The 22272-nt window shown below is 42.2% G+C and overlaps 1 protein-coding gene across 2 annotated transcripts in view; it reads left to right on the forward strand.

The window, feature by feature from the left end:
* Positions 1 to 21793, forward strand: part of tcf7l1b (transcription factor 7 like 1b) — an 89432-nt gene extending 67639 nt beyond the window's left edge. Inside the window, exons 6-12 of one of the 2 annotated variants that reach the window (XM_039802709.1) lie at positions 2508 to 2610; positions 6787 to 6870; positions 13241 to 13378; positions 14338 to 14500; positions 15615 to 15722; positions 16651 to 16702; positions 20960 to 21793. In XM_039802709.1, coding sequence (XP_039658643.1) covers positions 2508 to 2610; positions 6787 to 6870; positions 13241 to 13378; positions 14338 to 14500; positions 15615 to 15722; positions 16651 to 16702; positions 20960 to 21441 — 1130 coding nt within the window. In that variant the 3' untranslated portion in view covers positions 21442 to 21793. The remainder of the gene's footprint in view (positions 1 to 2507; positions 2611 to 6786; positions 6871 to 13240; positions 13379 to 14337; positions 14501 to 15614; positions 15723 to 16650; positions 16703 to 20959) is intronic. The other variant, XM_039802710.1, reaches the window with a different exon arrangement.
* Positions 21794 to 22272: the final 479 nt, after the last annotated feature.

The following is a 22272-nucleotide window of genomic DNA, read 5'->3' on the forward strand; positions in this document are numbered from 1 at the left end:
TCAGCATTTAAATATTTTTCAGTCACTTGGCTTTTGTTTGGTAAATCTATCGCTGGTCAGGGGGTACTTGGCTTAAAAATACAATTCAAATGGGGCACATTATTGACAAAAGTTTAAGAACCACTGCATTAGAGTGTAACTGTGTTTGTTTTTTTCAACCTAGGCCCTATTTTCCCATCTTTTTATGTCTAATGGGAATAAAAATCTTTGAAGTTGGTCCAATATGAAGCCCCCAGCACAAGCTGTTAGGGGTGCCCGATTCAGAAAATGTCACCATTCAATTTTTAGGCTCAAGATTCGATTCAAAATCGATTTTCGATTCAAAAAACGATTCACAGTATGTAAATGTAGTTACTTTTCCCATGTGATTGCAGTAGACATACAATTTAATTATTATTGTTTTTTTTAATTAAAAGATATGAATAGATTTTTGGAATTCTATGAATCGATTTTGAATCGGTAGAGCTTGAATCGTGATATGAATGTGACTCGATTTTTTTGTCAACGGACAATTGCACATACTTAGTTTCCATCCACTAAAAGTTTTTTTTTTTTGCCGTCGACAGACTCAGATTATTATTCTGTGTCTGACAACATTATGGAAAGGATCCCTACAGAGATAGACCTTTTAGTTAAAGAGTAAGATCCTTTTAGTTTAACATGAAACAGCCCCGAAAATCCTCATCACCAAACTACACCAGACTCCATGTAAATAAATAGTGATTTTATCATCGTAAAACACACTTTGAAACTAAATAAAACTAGCAAAAGCCGTCTTGGTTCATCTTTCCACTGTTCCAACCATCACCACTCTGGTTTGGTTGAAATAAACTCTTAATTCACCCATTTACATGTGGAAATATGCTGGCTCTATACACGCTAAAAGTCCTGATTATTTACATGGAGTCTGGTGGAGATATGCTGGCTCTATACACGCTAAAAGTCCTGATTATTTACATGGAGTCTGGTGGAAATATGCTGGCTCTATACACGCTAAAAGTCCTGATTATTTACATGGAGTCTGGTGGAGATATGCTGGCTCTATACACGCTAAAAGTCCTGATTATTTATATGGAGTCTGGTGGGTTTGGCATTCAGCCTGGTTTACAGGTGCAGCAGTTCTCGCGGGACCAATTTAAAAGATTTTTTCTTCACATTAGTCACTCAGACACCATAGCATTGGAAAATTACCTCTCAAATTACCTTCCAAAGTGAAATTCCACATACAGGCTGTCAGTAATCTCGACTAGGTGGCTGTAAAAGCTAAATTTTGTTAAAGCATCAGTTAAGATGAATTCACCAACGTGACCAAGCTGAAAAGAAATATTGAAACATCCACAGAAAGCAGGAGGCAGACACCGTGACGTGCACCAACACACGCACGCTCAACAGGGTCACGAAGTCTGAAAAGGAAACTGTTTCTGTTTGAAACGTACTGAGCAAGTTTCTGTGGACATTTTGTTACTTTTTCTCACCTTGAAAACTCACTATTCTAATCCCCAGAGTGAAAGGATGAAACTACGAACTTTATACAGCAACCCTTTCAACGCTAGAGTACGGAGTACCAAGAGCAAGGCGATTGTTGTCTTTTGCGTTTCTGAAATAAATTCTTTCCAATTTTATGTTCCTCTTTTTTTGTAATAAATGTCAATTTGAAGAGGATTTTGGATATGAGAGAGGGGAGAACATATGTAAAGAGCAATCGGGAAGCGGCTTGATTTATCAATCAGTGATTTGTATATTTGTATATTTGGCTTCCATTCGACCGTGAATCATCCTTCAAAACTGAACATCAGCTCTCTTTCTGGCGTCTCTTTTTTCGACATTTTAGGCGCTTTTTTTCATTGTTTATGGCGCTTTTTAAAAAAATATATATTTAAAGCTTATTTTCACTACCATGTATGAACACCATCACTAACTTATATAGTTTTACACTTATTTTTGGAATTCATGGTCTTCCTTTTTAGAAATACCGAATTGTTTAGTTAAAAAAGCAGGAATTATGAATTATTTAGATTTAATATTAAAGGAAGGATAATCAAAGAAGAAAGAAAGAAAGAAAGAAAGAAAGAAAGAAGAAAAACACCTCGAATTGTGAATGAAAATAGAGATCCGATCTTTTGTTGTACTTGCGAAGCTAGTATGGAATGATCGGTGTTATTTTTGATCAAAATTAGGTAGTTAAAAAGATATATTTCGGATATAGAAATTTAGAAAAGACAAACACAAGGGTTAAATCCTTCTTCTCACTTCTTTCTCAATATGTACACAAATCAACAAGCATTCACCATTACCTTTGTTGTAATGACTATTATTAATTATCTTGTTATTCATTTATGCATTTAGTTTTATTTCTTGTCTGCTGTTTCTGTTCTTTATGTATTTGAAATAAAAACCTCCTCAATCAATCAAAGGTGATGGCAAATATTTGAAATAAGTCAGTAAGAAGCTGCATGTTTTTTTAAAGCTGCTTTCTTCTGTCTTTGCCCCCCCCCCCCTCCCTGCAGGTATTCCTCGGACGCCTCACCCGTCGGAGCTCTCTCCGTACTACCCGCTGTCTCCTGGCGCCGTCGGATCCATCGCACACCCTCTGGGCTGGTTCATGCAGCAGTAAGTCCCGTTTAGATTCAGCCGTCCACTCAGCCACACGTGTTGTTGTTCCAGACTGATCTCATGAAGTGGCGTATGTATTCCACGCAAATTCATATTCCATTAGTGGCGTGTTATCAAGACGCATAATCGCTTTTTAGCGTGTTTGCCAACGCCGTCTGGCCTCCGTTGACTTACATTACCTTGCGATTTCGTGTCAATTGATGCCGTAGCGAGTAGTATGAAAGGGCGAAAATCCGCATAGGGAGGTTGGTCGGGACAGGACTTCCACCCAGGAGACCGGGGATCGGGTCCCGCGTGTCACGTTTCCTAAACCCAACTGTCCCGTTCTTCTTTTCCTAAACCCAACTGTCCCGTTCTTCTTTTCCTAAACCCAACTGTCCCGTTCTTCTTTTCCTAAACCCAACTGTCCCGTTCTTCTTTTCCTAAACCCAACTGTCCCGTTCTTCTTTTCCTAAACCCAACTGTCCCGTTCTTCTTTTCCTAAACCCAACTGTCCCGTTCTTCTTTATCTAAACCCAACTGTCCCGTTCTTCTTTTCCTAAACCCAACTGTCCCGTTCTTCTTTTCCTAAACCCAACTGTCCCGTTCTTCTTTTCCTAAACCCAACTGTCCCGTTCTTCTTTTCCTAAACCCAACTGTCCCGTTCTTCTTTATCAACCCAACTGTCCCGTTCTTCTTAACTAAACCCAACTGTCCCGTTCTTCTTTCCCTGTCCATTCCAACTGTCCATTCCTTAACCCAACTGCCGTTCTTTACCTAAACCTGTCCTGTCTTTTTATAACTCCGTCTTCTTTCTAAACCAACTGTCCGTCTTCTTTCCTAAACCCAACTGTCCGTTCTTCTTTACTAAACCCAACTGTCCCGTTCTTCTTTACCTAAACCCAACTGTCCCGTTCTTCTTTACCTAAACCCAACTGTCCGTTCTTCTTTTACAAACCCAACTGTCCCGTTCTTCTTTACCTAAACCCAACTGTCCCGTTCTTCTTTACCTAAACCCAACTGTCCCGTTCTTCTTTACCTAAACCCAACTGTCCTGTTCTTCTTTACCTAAACCCAACTGTCCTGTTCTTCTTTATCTAAACCCAACTGTCCCGTTCTTCTTTACCTAAACCCAACTGTCCCGTTCTTCTTTATCCTAAACCCAACTGTCCCGTTCTTCTAAATCTAAACCCAACTGTCCGTTCTTCTTTATCTAAACCCAACTGTCCGTTCTTCTTTACCTAAACCCAACTGTCCCGTTCTTCTTAATCCTAAAACCCAACTGTCCCGTTCTTCTTTACCTAAACCCAACTGTCCCGTTCTTCTTTACCTAAAACTTCTTCCTACTTCTAACCCACGTTCTTCTTTCCCCAACTGTCCGTTCTTCTTTATCCCAATCCAACTGTCCCGTTCTTCTTTTCCCTAAACCCTACTGTCCCGTTCTTCTTTTCCTAAACCCACTGTCCCGTTCTTCTTTAACCCAACTGTCCCGTTCTTCTTTACCTAAACCCAACTGTCCCGTTCTTCTTTATCCTAACCACTGTCCCGTTCTTCTTTCCTAAACCCAACTGTCCCGTTCTCTTTACCTAAACCCAACTGTCCCGTTCTTCTTTACCTAAACCCAACTGTCGCTTCTTCTTTATCTAAACCCAACTGTCCGTTCTTCTTTATCTAAACCCAACTGTCCCGTTCTTCTTTACCTAAACCCAACTGTCCGTTCTTCTTTACCTAAACCCAACTGTCCAGTTCTTCATTACCTAAACCCAACTGTCCCGTTCTTCTTAACTGCCATTTCTTATACCCAACTGTCCCGTTCTTCTTTACCTAAAACCCAACTGTCCCGTTCTTCTTTTCCTAAACCCAACTGTCCTGTTCTTCTTTTCCTAAACCCAACCCAACTGTCCTGTTCTTCTTTTCCCTAAACCCAACTGTCCCGTTCTTCTTTACCTAAACCCAACTGTCCCGTTCTTCTTTATCTAAACCCAACTGTCCCGTTCTTCTTTACCTAAACCCAACTGTCCCGTTCTTCTTTACCTAAACCCAACTGTCCCGTTCTTCTTTACCTAAACCCAACTGTCCGTTCTTCTTTACCTAAACCCAACTGTCCCGTTCTTCTTTACCTAAACCCAACTGTCCTGTTCTTCTTTACCTAAACCCAACTGTCCTGTTCTTCTTTACCTAAACCCAACTGTCCTGTTCTTCTTTACCTAAACCCAACTGTCCTGTTCTTCTTTACCTAAACCCAACTGTCCCGTTCTTCTTTACCTAAACCCAACTGTCCCGTTCTTCTTTATCTAAACCCAACTGTCCCGTTCTTCTTTACCTAAACCCAACTGTCCCGTTCTTCTTTACCTAAACCCAACTGTCCCGTTCTTCTTTACCTAAACCCAACTGTCCCGTTCTTCTTTTCCTAAACCCAACTGTCCTGTTCTTCTTTTCCTAAACCCAACTGTCCTGTTCTTCTTTACCTAAACCCAACTGTCCCGTTCTTCTTTACCTAAACCCAACTGTCCCGTTCTTCTTTACCTAAACCCAACTGTCCCGTTCTTCTTTACCTAAACCCAACTGTCCCGTTCTTCTTTACCTAAACCCAACTGTCCTGTTCTTCTTTACCTAAACCCAACTGTCCTGTTCTTCTTTACCTAAACCCAACTGTCCCGTTCTTCTTTACCTAAACCCAACTGTCCCGTTCTTCTTTATCTAAACCCAACTGTCCCGTTCTTCTTTATCTAAACCCAACCCGTCTGCTGTAGACGCCGTAGACATACGTACAGATATGTTTACGTGAAGTCATGATGTCACGTTGTTTGTTCTGAGGCTACATCCACAGTAGTACCTTTTTGGTTTCAAAACACATATCTTTTGCTACGTTTACGCCTCGCGACCACACTACTTCGACGTTTCCGAGCCCCTAAAACGGAGACATTTGGAAACACTGCTGCCCTTATTTTGGTTAGAAAACTCTGGGGCTGCTTTGTAGTCTGGACGGACACAAACGGAGAATTTTGGAAACGACGCACGTCAGTCAGTCTTATCGGTTAGGTAGCTTACAGACCTCTCAGTAACTCCGAGATAATACATCCCTGCTCTTACTTTTCACCGTTGTTGTTCTTTCTCCAAAGTAGTTTCTGTATTTTTTAACTTTTACATCCATGATTTTCAACCGCAGAGTAACATCAGAGAATCTGCTTCCTGTTTACACCGACACACACATGCCCAGTGTGTGTGAATATGTGATACGTGTTGATTAGCTCTGCTACTGGAGCTGAAACTCTTGTGTGGATCGGTTTTGTCTCAAAACGCCGCTTAAAAATGAAAAGGTAGCGGTGTCGATGTGGTCTTAGTTTGAAATCACACCACAGTTAAAGTGGTGATGTTAGCCGATTCCCATTGTGGCTAACTCCATGTGATGAGTAAAGATTTAGGAAAGCACCACAAGCAGTTTGATAAAGTCCAAGTCAAGAAGCAAGTAACTATATATATACATTTTTTGTTGTATGTTTTATGAACTGTTGTCTAAGTGCAGGTGCACCGTGTCAGAACAAAAATGAATGTGAACATTTGAGTTCAGCGGGAGGAATTTCTGAACATTTATGGCTTTTGGTACGGCTCTCGTAATCAATTGCAACGGTGCTGTTCCACAGGCAGAGGACTGGAGCTGATGAGTAGAGGATTAGTGCTGCTGGGTTAGCTGTCAGCTGGGTCGGATCCACCGCACACTGGAGCTTTCGCTCCCTCTGTCTCTCTCTGTCTCCATCTGTCTCTCTCCGTCTCAGTCTGTCTCTTTCTGTCTCCATCTGTCTCTCTCTGTCTCCATCTGTCTCTCTCCGTCTCAGTCTGTCTGTGTCTCTCTCCGTCTCTCTCTGTCTCTCTCCGTCTCTCTCCGTCTCTCTCTGTCTCTGTCTCTAGCTGTCTCTCTCTGTCTCTCTCCGTCTCTATCTCTCTCTCTGTCTCCATCTGTCTCTCTCCACCTCTAGCTGTCTCTCTCCGTCTCTGTCTGTCTCTCTCTGTCTTCCTCTCTCTGTCTCCCTGTCAATCAGTTTTCTTTATTGGCATGACAAAATCAATCCATTTGTGTTGCCAAAGCATATGAACAAGCAAACAAACAACAACGAGGAGTAAAAACATCTGATATAATAATGATAAAAGTCAACCGGATAGTCACTCTCTCTCTTTTCTCCCTCCATCTCTCAGGCAGGGCCAGCCCATGTACTCCATCCCTCCGGGGGGATTCCGTCACCCCTACCCAGCGCTGGCGATGAATGCATCCATGTCCAGGTGAGCGGCTCATGTTTGGCCACATACTGTCAGGGCACGCCCTCATACTCTGCTTCTGACTGGCTAGTAGTCCTTACCTAGGTACTGTCAGGGCACGCCCTCATACTCTGCTTCTGACTGGCTAGTAGTCCTTACCTAGGTACTGTCAGGGCACGCCCTCATACTCTGCTTCTGACTGGCTAGTAGTCCTTACCTAGGTACTGTCAGGGCACGCCCTCATACTCTGCTTCTGACTGGCTAGTAGTCCTTACCTAGGTACTGTCAGGGCCCGCCCTCATACTCTGCTTCTGACTGGCTAGTAGTCCTTACCTAGGTACTGTCAGGGCCGCCCTCATACTCTGCTTCTGACTGGCTAGTAGTCCTTACCTAGGTACTGTCAGGGCACGCCCTCATACTCTGCTTCTGACTGGCTAGTAGTCCTTACCTAGCTACTGAGGATGTGCGACTCCCAACAAAGATGGAACAGAAGTTGAGATGCCTCACTCTGTAGCTAAAACAGAGAGCTCAACACACAGGGTGAAAAGAGGAGCTGCAGCAATGTGTAGTACAACAAAAATATGGTGTTTTTTGAAAATTAAACCATGTAAACCTATTCTGATATAACCTCTAAATACAATTATGAACCTGAAAATGAGCATAATATGAGCACTTTAAGTCCAAAGTCTGAACCCATAGTCGATCTATAGTTGTGTCATTTTAATTTACAGACTGAAGACCTTCACTTAAGCTTTTCACAGGCATTTTGTATTCATATTTAGACCGATACCGTGATGGATCATTATAGGATTGTCAGGCAATATATTGATTATCGCAGACTTGCTGCATCGTGATGTTATCGGTATCGTGAGCCGTGTATCGTACCGTGAGGTCCTCTGTGATTTCCACCCCCTGTCGTTAAAATGTTTTGGCAAAACTCTTTATAGAATAAGCTTCTTTTTCTCTTTTTTTGAATAACACACTTTCAGCTTCTGACAAAATTGTCAGATCATGAACAGGCAGCGGCGTCGGGAGCACAAAGGGATCTGAGGTTTAAGTCCATCGCAGCACAAGTTGAGCTTGTTAAATAGTGGGCGAAGGCGTTATTGGCATTCAGTGCTCCTCTCCTGTCTTTTCACCCAGAGCGAAACTTCTGTGGTCGGGGCCAATGTTCTGGAAATACACACCACACACATACACACACACACACACACACACACACACACACGCACACACACATACACGGCAGAGATGAAAGGGCTGAGAATCAATAACGACAAATCAAAGCTCATCTGAACCTGCACGTCCAATCACACTAAACTCTCTGACCCTCTTTTTTTTTTTAAATTGGGCAGATTTGTAGCGAGCCTTCCGGTGATGGTACGAGATGAAATATTCAGGAGCGTCTCTGTGATCAATAGGATGTGCAGCACCGTCCTGAGACGGACTCGCAACAATCACCGCACACCTCACAGGAGTTAGTTTTTTTTCCAAACTTTTTAATGCGTCAGATTTGGTGCAAGCTAAATGCCGCACCAACTTCAATATGAAGCGGTCTGCTCTTAACTTTGTCTGCATTTGTTCATCTAAAAGATGTCACTTTAAAAGCGCGATTATTACAAACTAGACAATGAAGCGAGAAAGCATTAAAGTAGGAATAAAAAAAGCAACTAATTTCAACGTTATAATGAAGTCAAAATGGTTCATTGTTTACATTATTTGTATCTAGAAGATGTAACGTTCAAGTTGTTAATAGATAATGAGGTATAAAATGAAGCGAGAAAGAATTAAAGAATTAATACAATCTTATTTCAGTTCATTTTTATTTATAGTGTATAAATCCTAACAGAAGTAATCTCGGGACACGTTACAGATAGAGTAGGGCTGGGTCTCATTCCGCATCCTTCCATCAGTACGCTGCTAACGTGCACTGACCACTTCCTGCCGTAGCGCCCACTTTGGATGGTTAGTGTTGTCCCAAAAGGAACACTTATGTTAAAACACTTACCGGAAATGACGAGCGGGATGAGCGTGACGAACGCAGTGCATGGCAGCTGATTGGACCAACGCGTCACGTGGGTCTGGCTGCTCTCGAATTTCAAAACCGACCGTAGCGGCGGCTCGTTCGGAATACGATCTCATATTTTACGAAGATAGTTCACCGAAACGTGTTTCTGAAAACATTTTAAGCGAGAAATAGGCCGTGCAGTTGCTGAATATTTGTGTTTTTTTGATCGACAAAGGTCAGTTTAAGAGATTTTCGTCAGATTTTGAGAGACGGCGAGCCGACTGCTCCTCATTTGCATAAAGTAGCCTGGATTCAACTGATTAAAAACTTGCCGACGTCCCTGGTCCCTCCCTTTTTCCGCTTTGTAGTCAAGATGGCGCCCATTTAGTGCGCGTAGTGTCCATCGTTCCACACTGAACTTTTTAACCATTTTTTAGGGGGTCATCCGGGTACTTTCAGTGCGCTGACTTTTTGCGTTATACACGATATACTTAAAACTAAAGTGTTTGAAGTGTGCAAGTAGGCGGCCTGAGACACAGCCTAGGTCTAGACCACACTATAATTTACCCAGACTGCATTGGGAGCATTATTTTGACTGCGTGCCATCACTTGGAGCAGCAGTCATCGGGGACCGAGTGGGATGTTTACAGATTTAGTCGGTGTAGGTTTAGCACCCAGGGAACCGTGTGGCACCTCCTTCTTCATACAGCATGAATTATTGAGTGGTTCAAGGCAAAAGGAGGAAAATAAAGCCAAATATGAGTTCCTAGTAACAGATATTTGTATTACACCTCATGAATTAAAACCCATTTCTTCCTTTAGGTCAGATTTTATACTCTGTCAGAGAGTGAATGTTGAACGAGGAGTCAAAACGAGCTTCTAACTGTCTTTGTGTGTGAGTGTTTGCAGCCTGGACTCCCAGCGGTTAGAATCAGGGTTACTAAAGGGTCCGAGTCATTTCTTTACGAAAGAAACCGGGGGAAAGTCCACCATAAAATAAATCCCCAACTATTTTGATAATCGATTAATCGCATTGAGTCATTCTTTATGGAAAAAAAAGTCAAAACATTCTCTGATGTCAGATTGTTAAATGTGAATATTGTTCTAGTGTCTTCTCTCCTCTGTGACATCTTTGAGTTGTTTTGTCTTTTTGGGAAACACTGATCCACATTTTTCACCATTTTCTGACATTTTATCAACCAGACAACTAATCCATGAATCCAGAGAATAATCGACAGATAAATCATTGTTAGTTGCAGCTCTAATGCATTTATAATAGAAAAAAAGAACATCAAAATGTGCACTCAAGTGTGTGTGTGAAGGGCTCTGTGAGGGCAACAGGAGGCGACGTTTGATCGGTCTGGTTTACCAGCGAACCTCTGTGAACCGGACGAGAGGAAGAAGTTCAGCTGACTTGGCACACAAGCGCCCCGCGTCGCCCCGCATCGCCCTCCGGGCCCACTGCGTCCGTCCGGACTGAACTCATACGCACAATGAGCTACATGCCTGCCTTTTTGTCCAAATAAAGAGTTCTTCAAAAGCCCCTTTTTATTATAGCAATGGCTGCGGAAAAAAAAGTGGAGTGTGTTGTTGCCGTGGCGACAGCATGGCCGTGACACCTGAAACCACTTTCCTTACCACGTTCCAGAGAGCGCTCCGACAGCCCCGTGCACACACACAGAACACCTTTCACTAAAGAGTCTCGCTTCTATTTCCAATTGTTAGCACAATGGAGCATTGTAATGAACAGCACTGGCACACACTCTAGTTAATGATTGGTCGGAAAATGACTCCATTTTAATTCTTTTAATATGTCACACATGCAACCTATACACACACACACACCTTATGACATGTTCAGTATGCAACCTATATACACACACACACACACACACACACACACACACACACACACACACACACACCTTATGACATGTTCAGTATGCAACCTATATACACACACACACACACACCTTATGACATGTTCAGTATGCAACCTATATACACACACACACACACACACACACACACACACACACACACACACACACACACACACACACACCTTATGACATGTTCGGCAACCTTTTATGACAAAATTATTGTTCACATGTAACCTATACAATAATAATAATACCTATACACACACACACACACACACACCTTTATGACATGTTCAGTATGCAACCTATATACACACACGCACACACAAACAAACACACACACACACACACACCTTATGACATGTTCACTATGCAACCTATATACACACACACACACACACACACACACCTTATGACATGTTCACTATGCAACCTATATACACACACACACACACACACACACACACCTTATGACATGTTCAGTATGCAACCTATATACACATACACACACACAACACACACACACACACACCTTATGACATGTTCACTATGCAACCTATATACACACACACACACACACACACACACAACCTTATGACATGTTCACTATGCAACCTATACCACACACAACACTAATAATAATAATAACCTTATGATATGTTCAGTATGCAACCTATACATACATAACACACAAACACACACCACACAACAACCTTATGACATGTTCACTATGCAATCTATATACACACACACACACAAATAATAACAACACACACATCTTATGACATGTTCACTATGCAATCTATATACACAAAATAATAAAAAATAATAATAAAATACACCTTTATGACATGTTCACTATGCAACCTATACAAACACAAATAAAAATACATACACACACACACACACACCTTATGACATGTTCAGTATGCAACCTATATAAACACACGCATCTATCAATACAAACACACATAAACTAATAAACACCTTATGACATGTTCACTTATGCAACCTATATACACAATACACAATACATAATACAAACAATACATACCATTACTAACTGTTCACTATGCAACCTATATACACACAAAAACAATAACAATAACAACAACAAAAAAAATCTTATGACATGTTCAGTATGCAACCTATATACACATACACACACACACACACAAATAAAAATAATAATAACCTTATGACATGTTCACTATGCAACCTATACACAATACCAATAATAACAACAATAATAACCTTATGACATGTTCACTATGCTAACCTATAATACATAATAATAATAATACACAATCTTATGACATGTTCAGTATGCAACCTATATACCAACAACCACAAACAACAAACACAAATACATAATCTTATGACATGTTCACTATGCAATCTATATACCACACACACAATACATAAACACACCAATACACAATAATACAACCTTAAGAGATGCAATTACTCAGCAACTTATATACACACATAACAACAAACACACACACCTTTATGACATGTTCAGTATGCAACCTATACATACACACACACATAACACATAACACATACACACCTTTATGACATGTTCACTATGCAATCTATATACACGCACACTAACAATAACAAACACACATAATACCTTATGGACATGTTCAGTATGCAACCTATAATACATACCATACAATACACACACACACACACTTATGACATGTTCAATAACTATGCAACGTATATACCATCAACTATTACACACTAATCAATAATAACACACACACACCTTTTATGACTTGTTCAGTATGCAACCTATATACACATGCAAACACACACAAACACACACACACCTTATGACATGTTCACTATGCAACCTATACACACACACACACACAAATAATAATAATAACACACACACACACACACCTTATGACATGTTCAGTATGCAACCTTATATACATACCTATCACACACAACAACACACAAACACACATAACCCATATGACATGTTCACTATGCAATCTATATAACAAACAATACATACACACACACACACACCTTTAGGACATGTTCACTATGCAATCTATATAATAATAATATAACAACAAACACAAATACACACCTGTATACATGTTCACTATGTAACTATATAATATCACTAATACACCCCCTATGACATGTTCAGTATGCAACCCACACACACACCCACACATAATAATACACATCATTATCAACAATAATAATACACACGCAGCGAAAGATATTCAGTTTACTGTCAGAGGAAGTGAAGAAACTAGAAAATATTCACGTTACAGAAGCTGGAATCAGAGAATATTTGACTTTTTTTTTTTCATAAATAAAAATGACTCAAACCGATTAAACAGATTATGAAAATAGTTGGCCATTCATTTAACAGTTGACAACTAACAGCTGATTCATCTCAGCTGCTCCTGAAACGCATGCCATCTGAATATGTTTCCCACCGACTGATCAAACCTTGTCTCCATCACAGCTTGGTGTCCAGCCGTTTCTCCCCCCACATGGTGACTCCGCCGCCGCACGGCCTCCACCAGACGGGCATCCCCCACCCGGCCATCGTGTCCCCGGCCATCAAACAGGAGCCCAGCGACATGAGCCCCTCCATGCATGCGTAAGAACCCTTTAAAAAAACACGAAAATCTCATCAGAAAACTGCACGTTAAAATTTAAACTGTCCTTCTTTTTGTAGTGGAGCCTTTATTAGTAGTTTTAGTAGTGAGCTGTTCTGTAATGCGGGGGTCAGCACCTTCCAGGCATTGTCTCATCTACAAATTCATTTGTCGCCTGAACGTCTCCCAAAATAAATTTGTTATGCTATTAGTAAATCCTAAGGTTTAGTGCCATACGATACCAATCATCACTATGGAAACACTGGTATAAGTGTCTTTTATAGAAATGTGGTATTGTTGTTTCTTCTGGATTTTATTTCTTTGTATATGTTTTTATTTGTTTTTAAGGTATGTTGTATGTCATGTCTTTGTCTCTTGAATGGACCTTGAGTCTGGAATAAAAACGTTGATATTTATGTTCAATTCAGTAAAATCATGTTAGATATCATTTCCTTTTCATTTATTTTAAATTCAACCGGCACTTTGTTGTGTTTTAGCAGAATACTGAAAGCAGCAGAACTGACACTACACTTACATATCTGTTTATTTCTCGCTAGTAATGTAGTTCTCGCGATATTCAACAACGTGCTCACATATCCAGTATTTCATAGAATAGAATACACTTTATTGCCCCCGACAGTGTTGCTTCACAAACATGTAACAGAAAAAAACATCCTAAAATTGACATTAAATCATCATTAGATCAACATAAGACTTTGTAGGACATAAAGGAAAGGCTTTTTCACTTTGTAAAGCTATAACGTGCACAAAAAAGATACTGTATATAACACAATATAAAGCATAATATGAGCACTTTGAGTCAGTTTGTTTTACATCCCCTCCCTCGTATCGTGCGGCCCTACCGCCCAATGTCTCGCCCTTGTTTTGGCGTTAACTCACCAGCACCTCGCCCAGCGTTCAGGGTTTGTTAACGCCATGTTTTTTTGATGTTTGGGATTAGCAGGAAATCGCCCGTTCCTCCCAAGAAAGAAGAGGACAAGAGGCCTCACATCAAGAAGCCCCTGAATGCTTTCATGCTGTACATGAAGGAGATGAGAGCCAAAGTGGTGGCCGAGTGCACGCTGAAGGAGAGCGCCGCCATCAACCAGATCCTCGGCAGACGGGTGAGCAGCACGGACGGGCGTGGGAGCATGGGGTAGGCCTCCGATATTTAGAAGAGGGAGATTTGTCCCCCATCAAAAAATGTGAAAGACAACCCACTCCCCAAAAGAAGTCAAAAGAACCGTGTGTGTGTGTGTGTCTGTCTCTGCGTGTGTGTCTCTGCGTGTGTGTGTCTCTCTCTGCGTGTGTCTTTGCGCGTGCGTGTGTGTCTCTGTGTGTGTGTCTCTGCATGTATGTATGTCTCTGCGTGTGTGTGTCTCTGCGTGTGTGTGTGTCTGTGCGTGTGTGTTCTGCGTGCGTGTGTGTGTGGTTCTCTGGCGTGTGTGTGTCCGTCTCTGCGTGTGTGTGTGTGTCTCTGCGTGTGTGTGTGTCTCTGCGTGTGTGTGTGTCTCGCGCGGTGTGTGTCTCTGCGTGTGTGTGTGTGTGTGTCTCTGGCGTGGTGTGTGTCTGTGTGTCTCTGCGGTGTGTGTGTCTCCTGCGTGTGTGTGTGTCCTCTGCGTGGGTGTCTCTGCGCTGCGGGTGTGTCTCTTTGCGCCGCGTGTTTGTCTCTGGCGTGTGTGTGGTCTGCGTCGTGTGTTTGTGTTGTCGTGCGTGTGTGTGTGTGTGTCTCTTCGTCTGTGTGTGTGTTTCTGCGTGTGTGTGTCTCTGCGTCTGTGTGTGTGTCTCCTGCGTGTGTGTGTGTGTGTCTGTGTCTGTGTGTGTGTGTGTGTCTCTGCGTGTGTGTGTGTCTCTGTGTGTGTATGTCTCTGCATCTGCGTGTGTGTCTCTGCGTGTGTGTGTGTTTGTGAGTGTGTCTCTCTGCGCGTGTGTGTCTTTGCGTCGCGTGTGTGTCTTTGCGCGTGTGTGTGTGTCTGCGCGCGCGTGTGCGCGTGTGTGTCTCTGTGTGTGTCTCTGTGTGTGTATGTCTCTGCATCTGCGTGTGTGTGTCTCTTTGTGTGTGTGTCTCTGCGTTTGTGTGTGTTTGTGAGTGTGTCTCTGCGCATGTGTGTCTTTGCGCGTGTGTGTGCGTGCGTGCGTGTGTGTGTGCGTGCGTGTATAGGTTGCATGTGTGACGTGTGACGTGTGTGTGTGTGTGTCCAGCAGCCCTTTGATAATGCCTGCTGTCTCTGTCCACAGTGGCATTCCCTGTCCCGAGAGGAACAGGCCAAATACTACGAGCTGGCCAGAAAGGAGAGGCAACTGCACTCGCAGCTCTACCCGGGCTGGTCCGCACGAGACAACTATGTGAGTAGCTTCCATCGTCGGCTTTCATCTCCCACAAAGGAGTACAGGATGTTAGTTTCAGTCAGACGCCACTCTGTTAGTTCATTCTAGAAATAACACCAAATCACCGTGACGTCTCGCTGAAAGGAAAATCAACTTCCGGGTAGACAGCAGGCCTTCCGTTTGAATCGTGGAGATATGTGAAATCGGCAAAAACTTGTTTCATTTCTGTTGTCCTATTCAGCCGTAACTGTAACGTTTAAAGATATCCAGTTACGCAGGGGGGGTGTGACCTATCTGTGGTCTCTGCTGGGTCATTTTCTGTATTGCTGTGCTGCTCTGTTAGCGTCGTTATCGCCAAAAGCTAGCGTTAGCAGCTAAACACCGGTTTGCGGTAGCTAGTTTCAAGCTAGAGACACATTCGATTAGCACGAAAACATATCCCAGAGAACGGTCGACTCGGTACACGTGTGTTATTAGCCCCTATGTTCATTTTTGCGCCGGAATTGTCCTTTAAGTACTCCAGCCTAGTCTTTAAACGCTGCCGTTCAAACTCCGATGGCCTCCTCCACGCTGGTTTGTTGTTGTATGTGGCGCTAAAGTCAAGTGACGGCGCTACAAAGGCCGTTGCCGTGCTTGCGTCACTCCCTTACCCCTCCTACCAGTTCCTGTGGCCACTTGGCCAGCGCGAATGCAAATGGCAAAACCGCTTTTGGTGAACTGTTCCTATAACTACGTTCCTGTAACTACTTGGTCAGAAAGAGGCTTAACTGAATGTCCCAGACAGGTTTGGGAAGCGGCAGACTGTTCCCATGAAGCATCCCTACATATGCACGGGACGGACGTTATCGCTAACGAGCGTTGTGATTGGGTCTATACGTCGAGGTGGTTGAAGTGGTTTCCTCTCACTATGAAAACTGATTTTAACAGCGTTGTTTTATCCGTGCAGGGAAAGCGGAAAAAGAGGAAGAGAGACAATAAACCCGACTCGAAACCAGAAGGTAAGGGGCCTTTTCTTCTTTCTTTATTTGCATTTTATTTTTCACAAACTGGAATCAGAGATAATACAGGGTACCTGCGGGGTCTTAAAAGTCTTAAAAATGTCTAAAGGTGCTTTAAGCAATGTCGCACGTTTTTAGGCTACAATATTTTTTTGTCACATACAGCAAACATCTCCTCACTATCTGCTAGCTGTCTGTCCCCTGAACACACTGTAAAAAACATCTCCTCACTATCTGCTAGCTGTCTGTCCCCTGAACACACTGTAAAAAACATCTCCTCACTATCTGCTAGCTGTCTGTCTCCTGAACACACTGTAAAAAACATCTCCTCACTATCTGCTAGCTGCCTGTCTCCTGAACACACTGTAAAAAACATCTCATCACTATCTGCTAGCTGCCTGTCCTCTGAACACACTGTAAAAAACATCTCCTCACTATCTGCTAGCTGTCTGTCCTCTGAACACACTGTAAAAAACATCTCCTCACTATCTGCTAGCTGCCTGTCCCCTGAACACACTGTAAAAAACATCTCACTATCTGCTAGCTGCCTGTCTCCTGAACACACTGTAAAAAACATCTCCTCACTATCTGCTAGCTGCCTGTCCCCTGAACACACTGTAAAAAACATCTCCTCACTATCTGCTAGCTGTCTGTCCCCTGAACACACTGTAAAAAACATCTCCTCACTATCTGCTAGCTGTCTGTCCTCTGAACACACTGTAAAAAACATCTCCTCTCTATCTGCTAGCCTCAGTTTTGTTTGAAAATACTTTGAACGTCAACAAGAAGTGACATCACCCAACATCACTTAGAGCACCTTTTAATTAGAATATTCGAAAGACAAGTCCTTAAGAGTCTTTCTTTAGAAAGTCTTCGATCTCATTTACAAAGGTCTAACATTTGTATTGTCCTTTCATAGATTAAATAACTTAGGCTATGTTCACACTTGGCGTCTGTTTTACATTATAATCCTGATGGTTACAACGTGTTTTCAAAACAGTCCTGAGCTCTTTTTTAAATGCCACCGCCGACTCTTTCTCTGCAGCTCAGAGCGTCTTTTTAAAGTTGAAAAAAGTTCAACTTGTCTGAAGAAAAAAAGAAAAAAAAAACGCCCTACGTCAATCGCTTTTTTGACAGCCGACCAATGACAAGCAGATTAGCGAGACCTGTCGCTTCCATAACAACAACAAGACATGGAGTCGGAGCGTAGCGAGTTATATGATATAACCTGGTGCTCCCTGTACAGGGAACTCACTTTGTTTTATCTAACGTTAGCCCACCTCTCTCTCTCTCTCTCTCTCTCTCTCTCTCTCTCTCTCTCTCTGTTCTTTCTCTAGCTCGCTCCACCACTTTGTTTAATCTAACGTTAGCACCTCTCTCTCTCTCTCTCTCTCTCTCTCTCTCTCTCTCTTGTTCTCTAGCTCGCTCCACCACTTTGTTTAATCTAACGTTAGCCCACCTCTCTCTCTCTCTCTCTCTCTCTCTGTTCTTTCTCTAGCTCGCTCCACCACTTTGTTTAATCTAACGTTAGCACCTCTCTCTCTCTCTCTGTTCTTTCTCTAGTTCGCTCCCTCACTTTGTTTTATCTAATGTTAGCACCTCTCTCTCTCTCTCTCTCTCTCTCTCTGTTCTTTCTCTAGTTCGCTCCCTCACTTTGTTTTATCTAATGTTAGCACCTCTCTCTCTCTCTCTCTCTCTCTGTTCTTTCTCTAGCTCGCTCCACCACATTGTTTTAGCTAACGTTAGCACCGCTCCACGTAGCGCTCTGGGATACTGCAGTAGCTGTTGTTATAGCAACAAAAGACGCTCTCGGCTGCTTTTTGGAACCAAAACGCTGCCAGCTTTTTTTTATTTATTTTTTACTACAAAGCGCCCTAGTCAACTTTTTCTTATCAAAAAAGACGCCTTGTGTGAACACAGCCTTAATGGTATTAAAAAGGTCTTAACAAGTCTTAAATTGGTAAATTGGTACCTTGGAATAACCGTAGTGAGGGCTTTATTTTCCTGCGACGCTGAACCTTTCTTCTTTAGTTTTTTTTTTTAATCTACCTTTCCTGCATGGATTCTTCTCCTTCACTAACACTCCCTAACTTCTTTCCCTGCTTCTGTACGTTGACGAGCAGCTTATGAGGTTCAGTGCTAATAGCGGCAGGTATGTCTGCTGTAATGTGTCCAAAATAAGACAGCCTTCCACCCTTCAGTGCACATTCACATGTCATGTTTCTGTTTTCTCCATCATACATGCACTAGGGCTGCATAACGATGATTAATCTGTCGATTATTTTCTGAATTATTTGAGTAGTTGTTTGGTCAGAAAATGGTGAATAATGTGGATCAGCGTTTCCCAAAAAGCCCCAAGACGATGTCCTCAAATGTCCTCAGTTTCCTGTCACAGAGGAGAGAAGACACTAGAACAATATTCACATTTAACATGCTGACATCAGAGAATTCAGACTTTTTTTTATCATAATAAATGACTTATCAAAATAGTTGGCTTCATTTAATAGTTGACAAGTTATCGATTCATCTCTGCAGCTCTAAAATGCAAACCATCTTGTAACAACGCATTATGTAATAATCTGCCACGTTTTGTAATAAAAACCTGAACCCGATATGTAATAAATTTCTTTCTACAAAATGCGAGGGTTGCACGAACATGTCACATGGTGCATTATGTAACAGCCAACCAAAATGGATTTCTTCATTCCATTTTTTTGTAGAACATTGTCAGGTTTTGTATTAGTAGCGTGAATCATGGCAACTCCAAATTCATTTTATTATTATTATTTCATTTATTTGTCCAGTAGGTTAGTTTTACCTTTCATCACTGAATGTATTACACATTTGGTTCAGGGTTTACAAAATGCGTCAGATTATTACATAATGGAAGTATACATTTATCACATTTTGACATTTTATTACGTAATGCGTCGTTGCAAGCATGTTTAACCCTTGTGTTGTCTTCCTGTCCACCATGCCGTGTTTTGTTGCTCTGGGTAAAAAAAAATTCACATTTGAAATTTTTTTGTCAACGTTTCGGTCGTCTTTTTGTCGCTTTTGCCGATGTTTCTGTTAATTTCATTTTTCCGAACGTTGTTGACGATTTCATTTTATTTTTTTATTTTTTTAACAGTTTTGTTGGGGTTTTTTTCCAACTTTTTTGTCATTTTTTTCAACGTTCTTAAAAAAAAATCATATATAATGAATTGTACGGAAGACGATTAGGGCCACTGTTGAAAAATGTATTTGAACTATCTAACTCTAACAGAACTCTAACTTTATTTTACTTAATTCTTAATTCTTAATTCTGACTTTAAAGTCAATTCTGAGAATAAAGTCAGAACTCAAATACATCTTTCACCAGTGGCCCTAATCCTCTTCCGTAGAATTGAACACCAAACACCCAAATTCATTGAAAGTAGTGAACTGATCATTCGTTTGACTTGTGAAGAGTAATGGTTGTATAGAACCGTCCACGTTATTTTTTTGACAGTTTGGTTGAAAGAAAACCCAAATTTCTGATGTAGAAACTTTTTGAAAACGGGTCAAGTTTGACCCGAGGACAAACAGGAGGATTAACATCTTCTTTTTCCCCGCTCCCTGTCGCACCGTGTTTCGGTTACACTTTACTCAAAGGTATCTACATAAGAGTGACATGACGCTGTCATGAACACGTGAACACATACATGACGTGTTCATGAACACATGACCGTCTCATGTCACTCTTATGTAGATACCTTTGAGTAAAGTGTAACCTGTGTTTGTGGGGGTGGCAGTAGCTCAGTCCGTAGGGAGTTGGGTGAGGAACCCAGAGGGTTGCTGGTTCAAGTCCCCGTACGGACTGAAGTACGGAGTCTGGACTGGCAGCTGGCGAGGTGCCAGTTCACTTCCTGGGCACTGCCAAGGTGCTCTTGAGCAAGGCACCGAACACCCCCCCCAACTGCTCACTCTGACATCTCTTCATTACTGTGATTAGCATGTAGCCTATAGGTGCTGAGCATGTGTGTGATTCAGGCCTGTGGTTAATGTGTGTTCAACTGTACTAACACAGTGAAAATTGTTCATTTCCCCTCGCGGGATAAATAAAGGCGTTCTTCTTCTTCACCTTGATTTAAACATTGTACCACTCACTGCCATCGTCTTCACTGATGTGGTAGCGGCTCGCTGGCGGCGGCGGCGCTAAGGGACATGAACCAGATTTTTGCAGCCAGCAGCCGATCCATAATTCAGCGTCCTCTCCTCTCTCTCTCCTCGCAGACTTCTCCATCCGGAGCAAGAAGCAGTGCGTGCAGTACCTGCCCTCGGAGAAGATGTGCGACAGCCCGGCGTCGTCCCACGGCAGCATGCTGGACTCGCCGGCCACGCCCTCGGCCGCCCTGGCCTCGCCGGCCGCGCCGGCCGCCACGCACTCGGAGCAGGCACAGCCGCTGTCGCTCACCACCAAGCCGGAGGGGCGCATGCACCACCACCACTTCTCCCTGGCCGGCAAGGCTTCTGGATCCACATCTTCTTCTTCTTCTTCTTCCTCTTCTTCTTCCTCCTCCTCCCATCTCTCCATCCCCATTGGTTCTTCAGGTAGCCATTCGACCACGCCCATCCTCAGCCGGCCAATCCCCTTCAGCTCTCTGCACCCCTCCATGCTCTCCCCCCCTTCCCCTTTCCATCAGGCGGCCCTTCACTCCCATCACGCCCTGTTCCAGTCGCAGCCCCTCTCCTTGGTTACCAAACAATCCGACTGAGTGAATTTGGAGACGAAAAAAAAAAACGCCATTTTTGTCCCCGCGTGTTGTGCTGTATATTGCTTTTCTTTACGAAAAAAAAAATAGGTATTAGAACTGCTTTTTTTCAACAACAAAAATTAAAAATTAAAAAATAACGAAAAGGAAGAAAATATTATTGGTCAATATTTGACTGTCTCTTTTTCTCCATCTCTCAATGAAAACAAAATGTATTTTTTTGTAAAGTTTTACCGCAGAACTGGTTTCTTTTCTTTTCGTTTTGATGATGATGCATTTATCCAAATGAACCTCTTGTATAAAAGAACCATTGTACATAACGTTTCTTTATATAAAAAAAAAAAAAAAAAAAAAAGAAATTAAGGAACAAAAAACACGTTTTCTTTTTAGCCAAAAGCCTGATTAATGTTAGTGTTAAGTTGAAGTCATAGTACTGGCCAATAATTGCAGCCGACCCTCCCTTTTTTTTCAATTCACGAGTGTGTGCCCCCCTCCTTCCCCCCACCCCTTCTTTGACATGTTAAAATAAACATTTGAAAATTGTTTCTTAAAAGCAAATGTCTCGTCTTGGTCTTTTCACGCCTCTACCAGCCCGTGTGTTTGTCTTTTTTTTTTTTCAACGAGGTCATGTGGTCTGGATTCATGTTCTCGCGCTAGCGACCGCAGCGCTAACCAACTCCATGACTGCCCTTCGTAGGTGTTACACACGAACGTTTAATGAGCGGTGTCATTTTATTACAGCCATATTCAGTGGTTGGAATGTAACTAAGTACTACTAATTTACTCCAGTACTGTACTTCAGTCCAAATGTTGAGCTACTGGTACTTTACTTGT

Source organism: Perca fluviatilis, chromosome 6 (assembly GCF_010015445.1).
Source record: "Perca fluviatilis chromosome 6, GENO_Pfluv_1.0, whole genome shotgun sequence".
NCBI classification, from domain to species: Eukaryota; Metazoa; Chordata; class Actinopteri; order Perciformes; family Percidae; genus Perca; species Perca fluviatilis.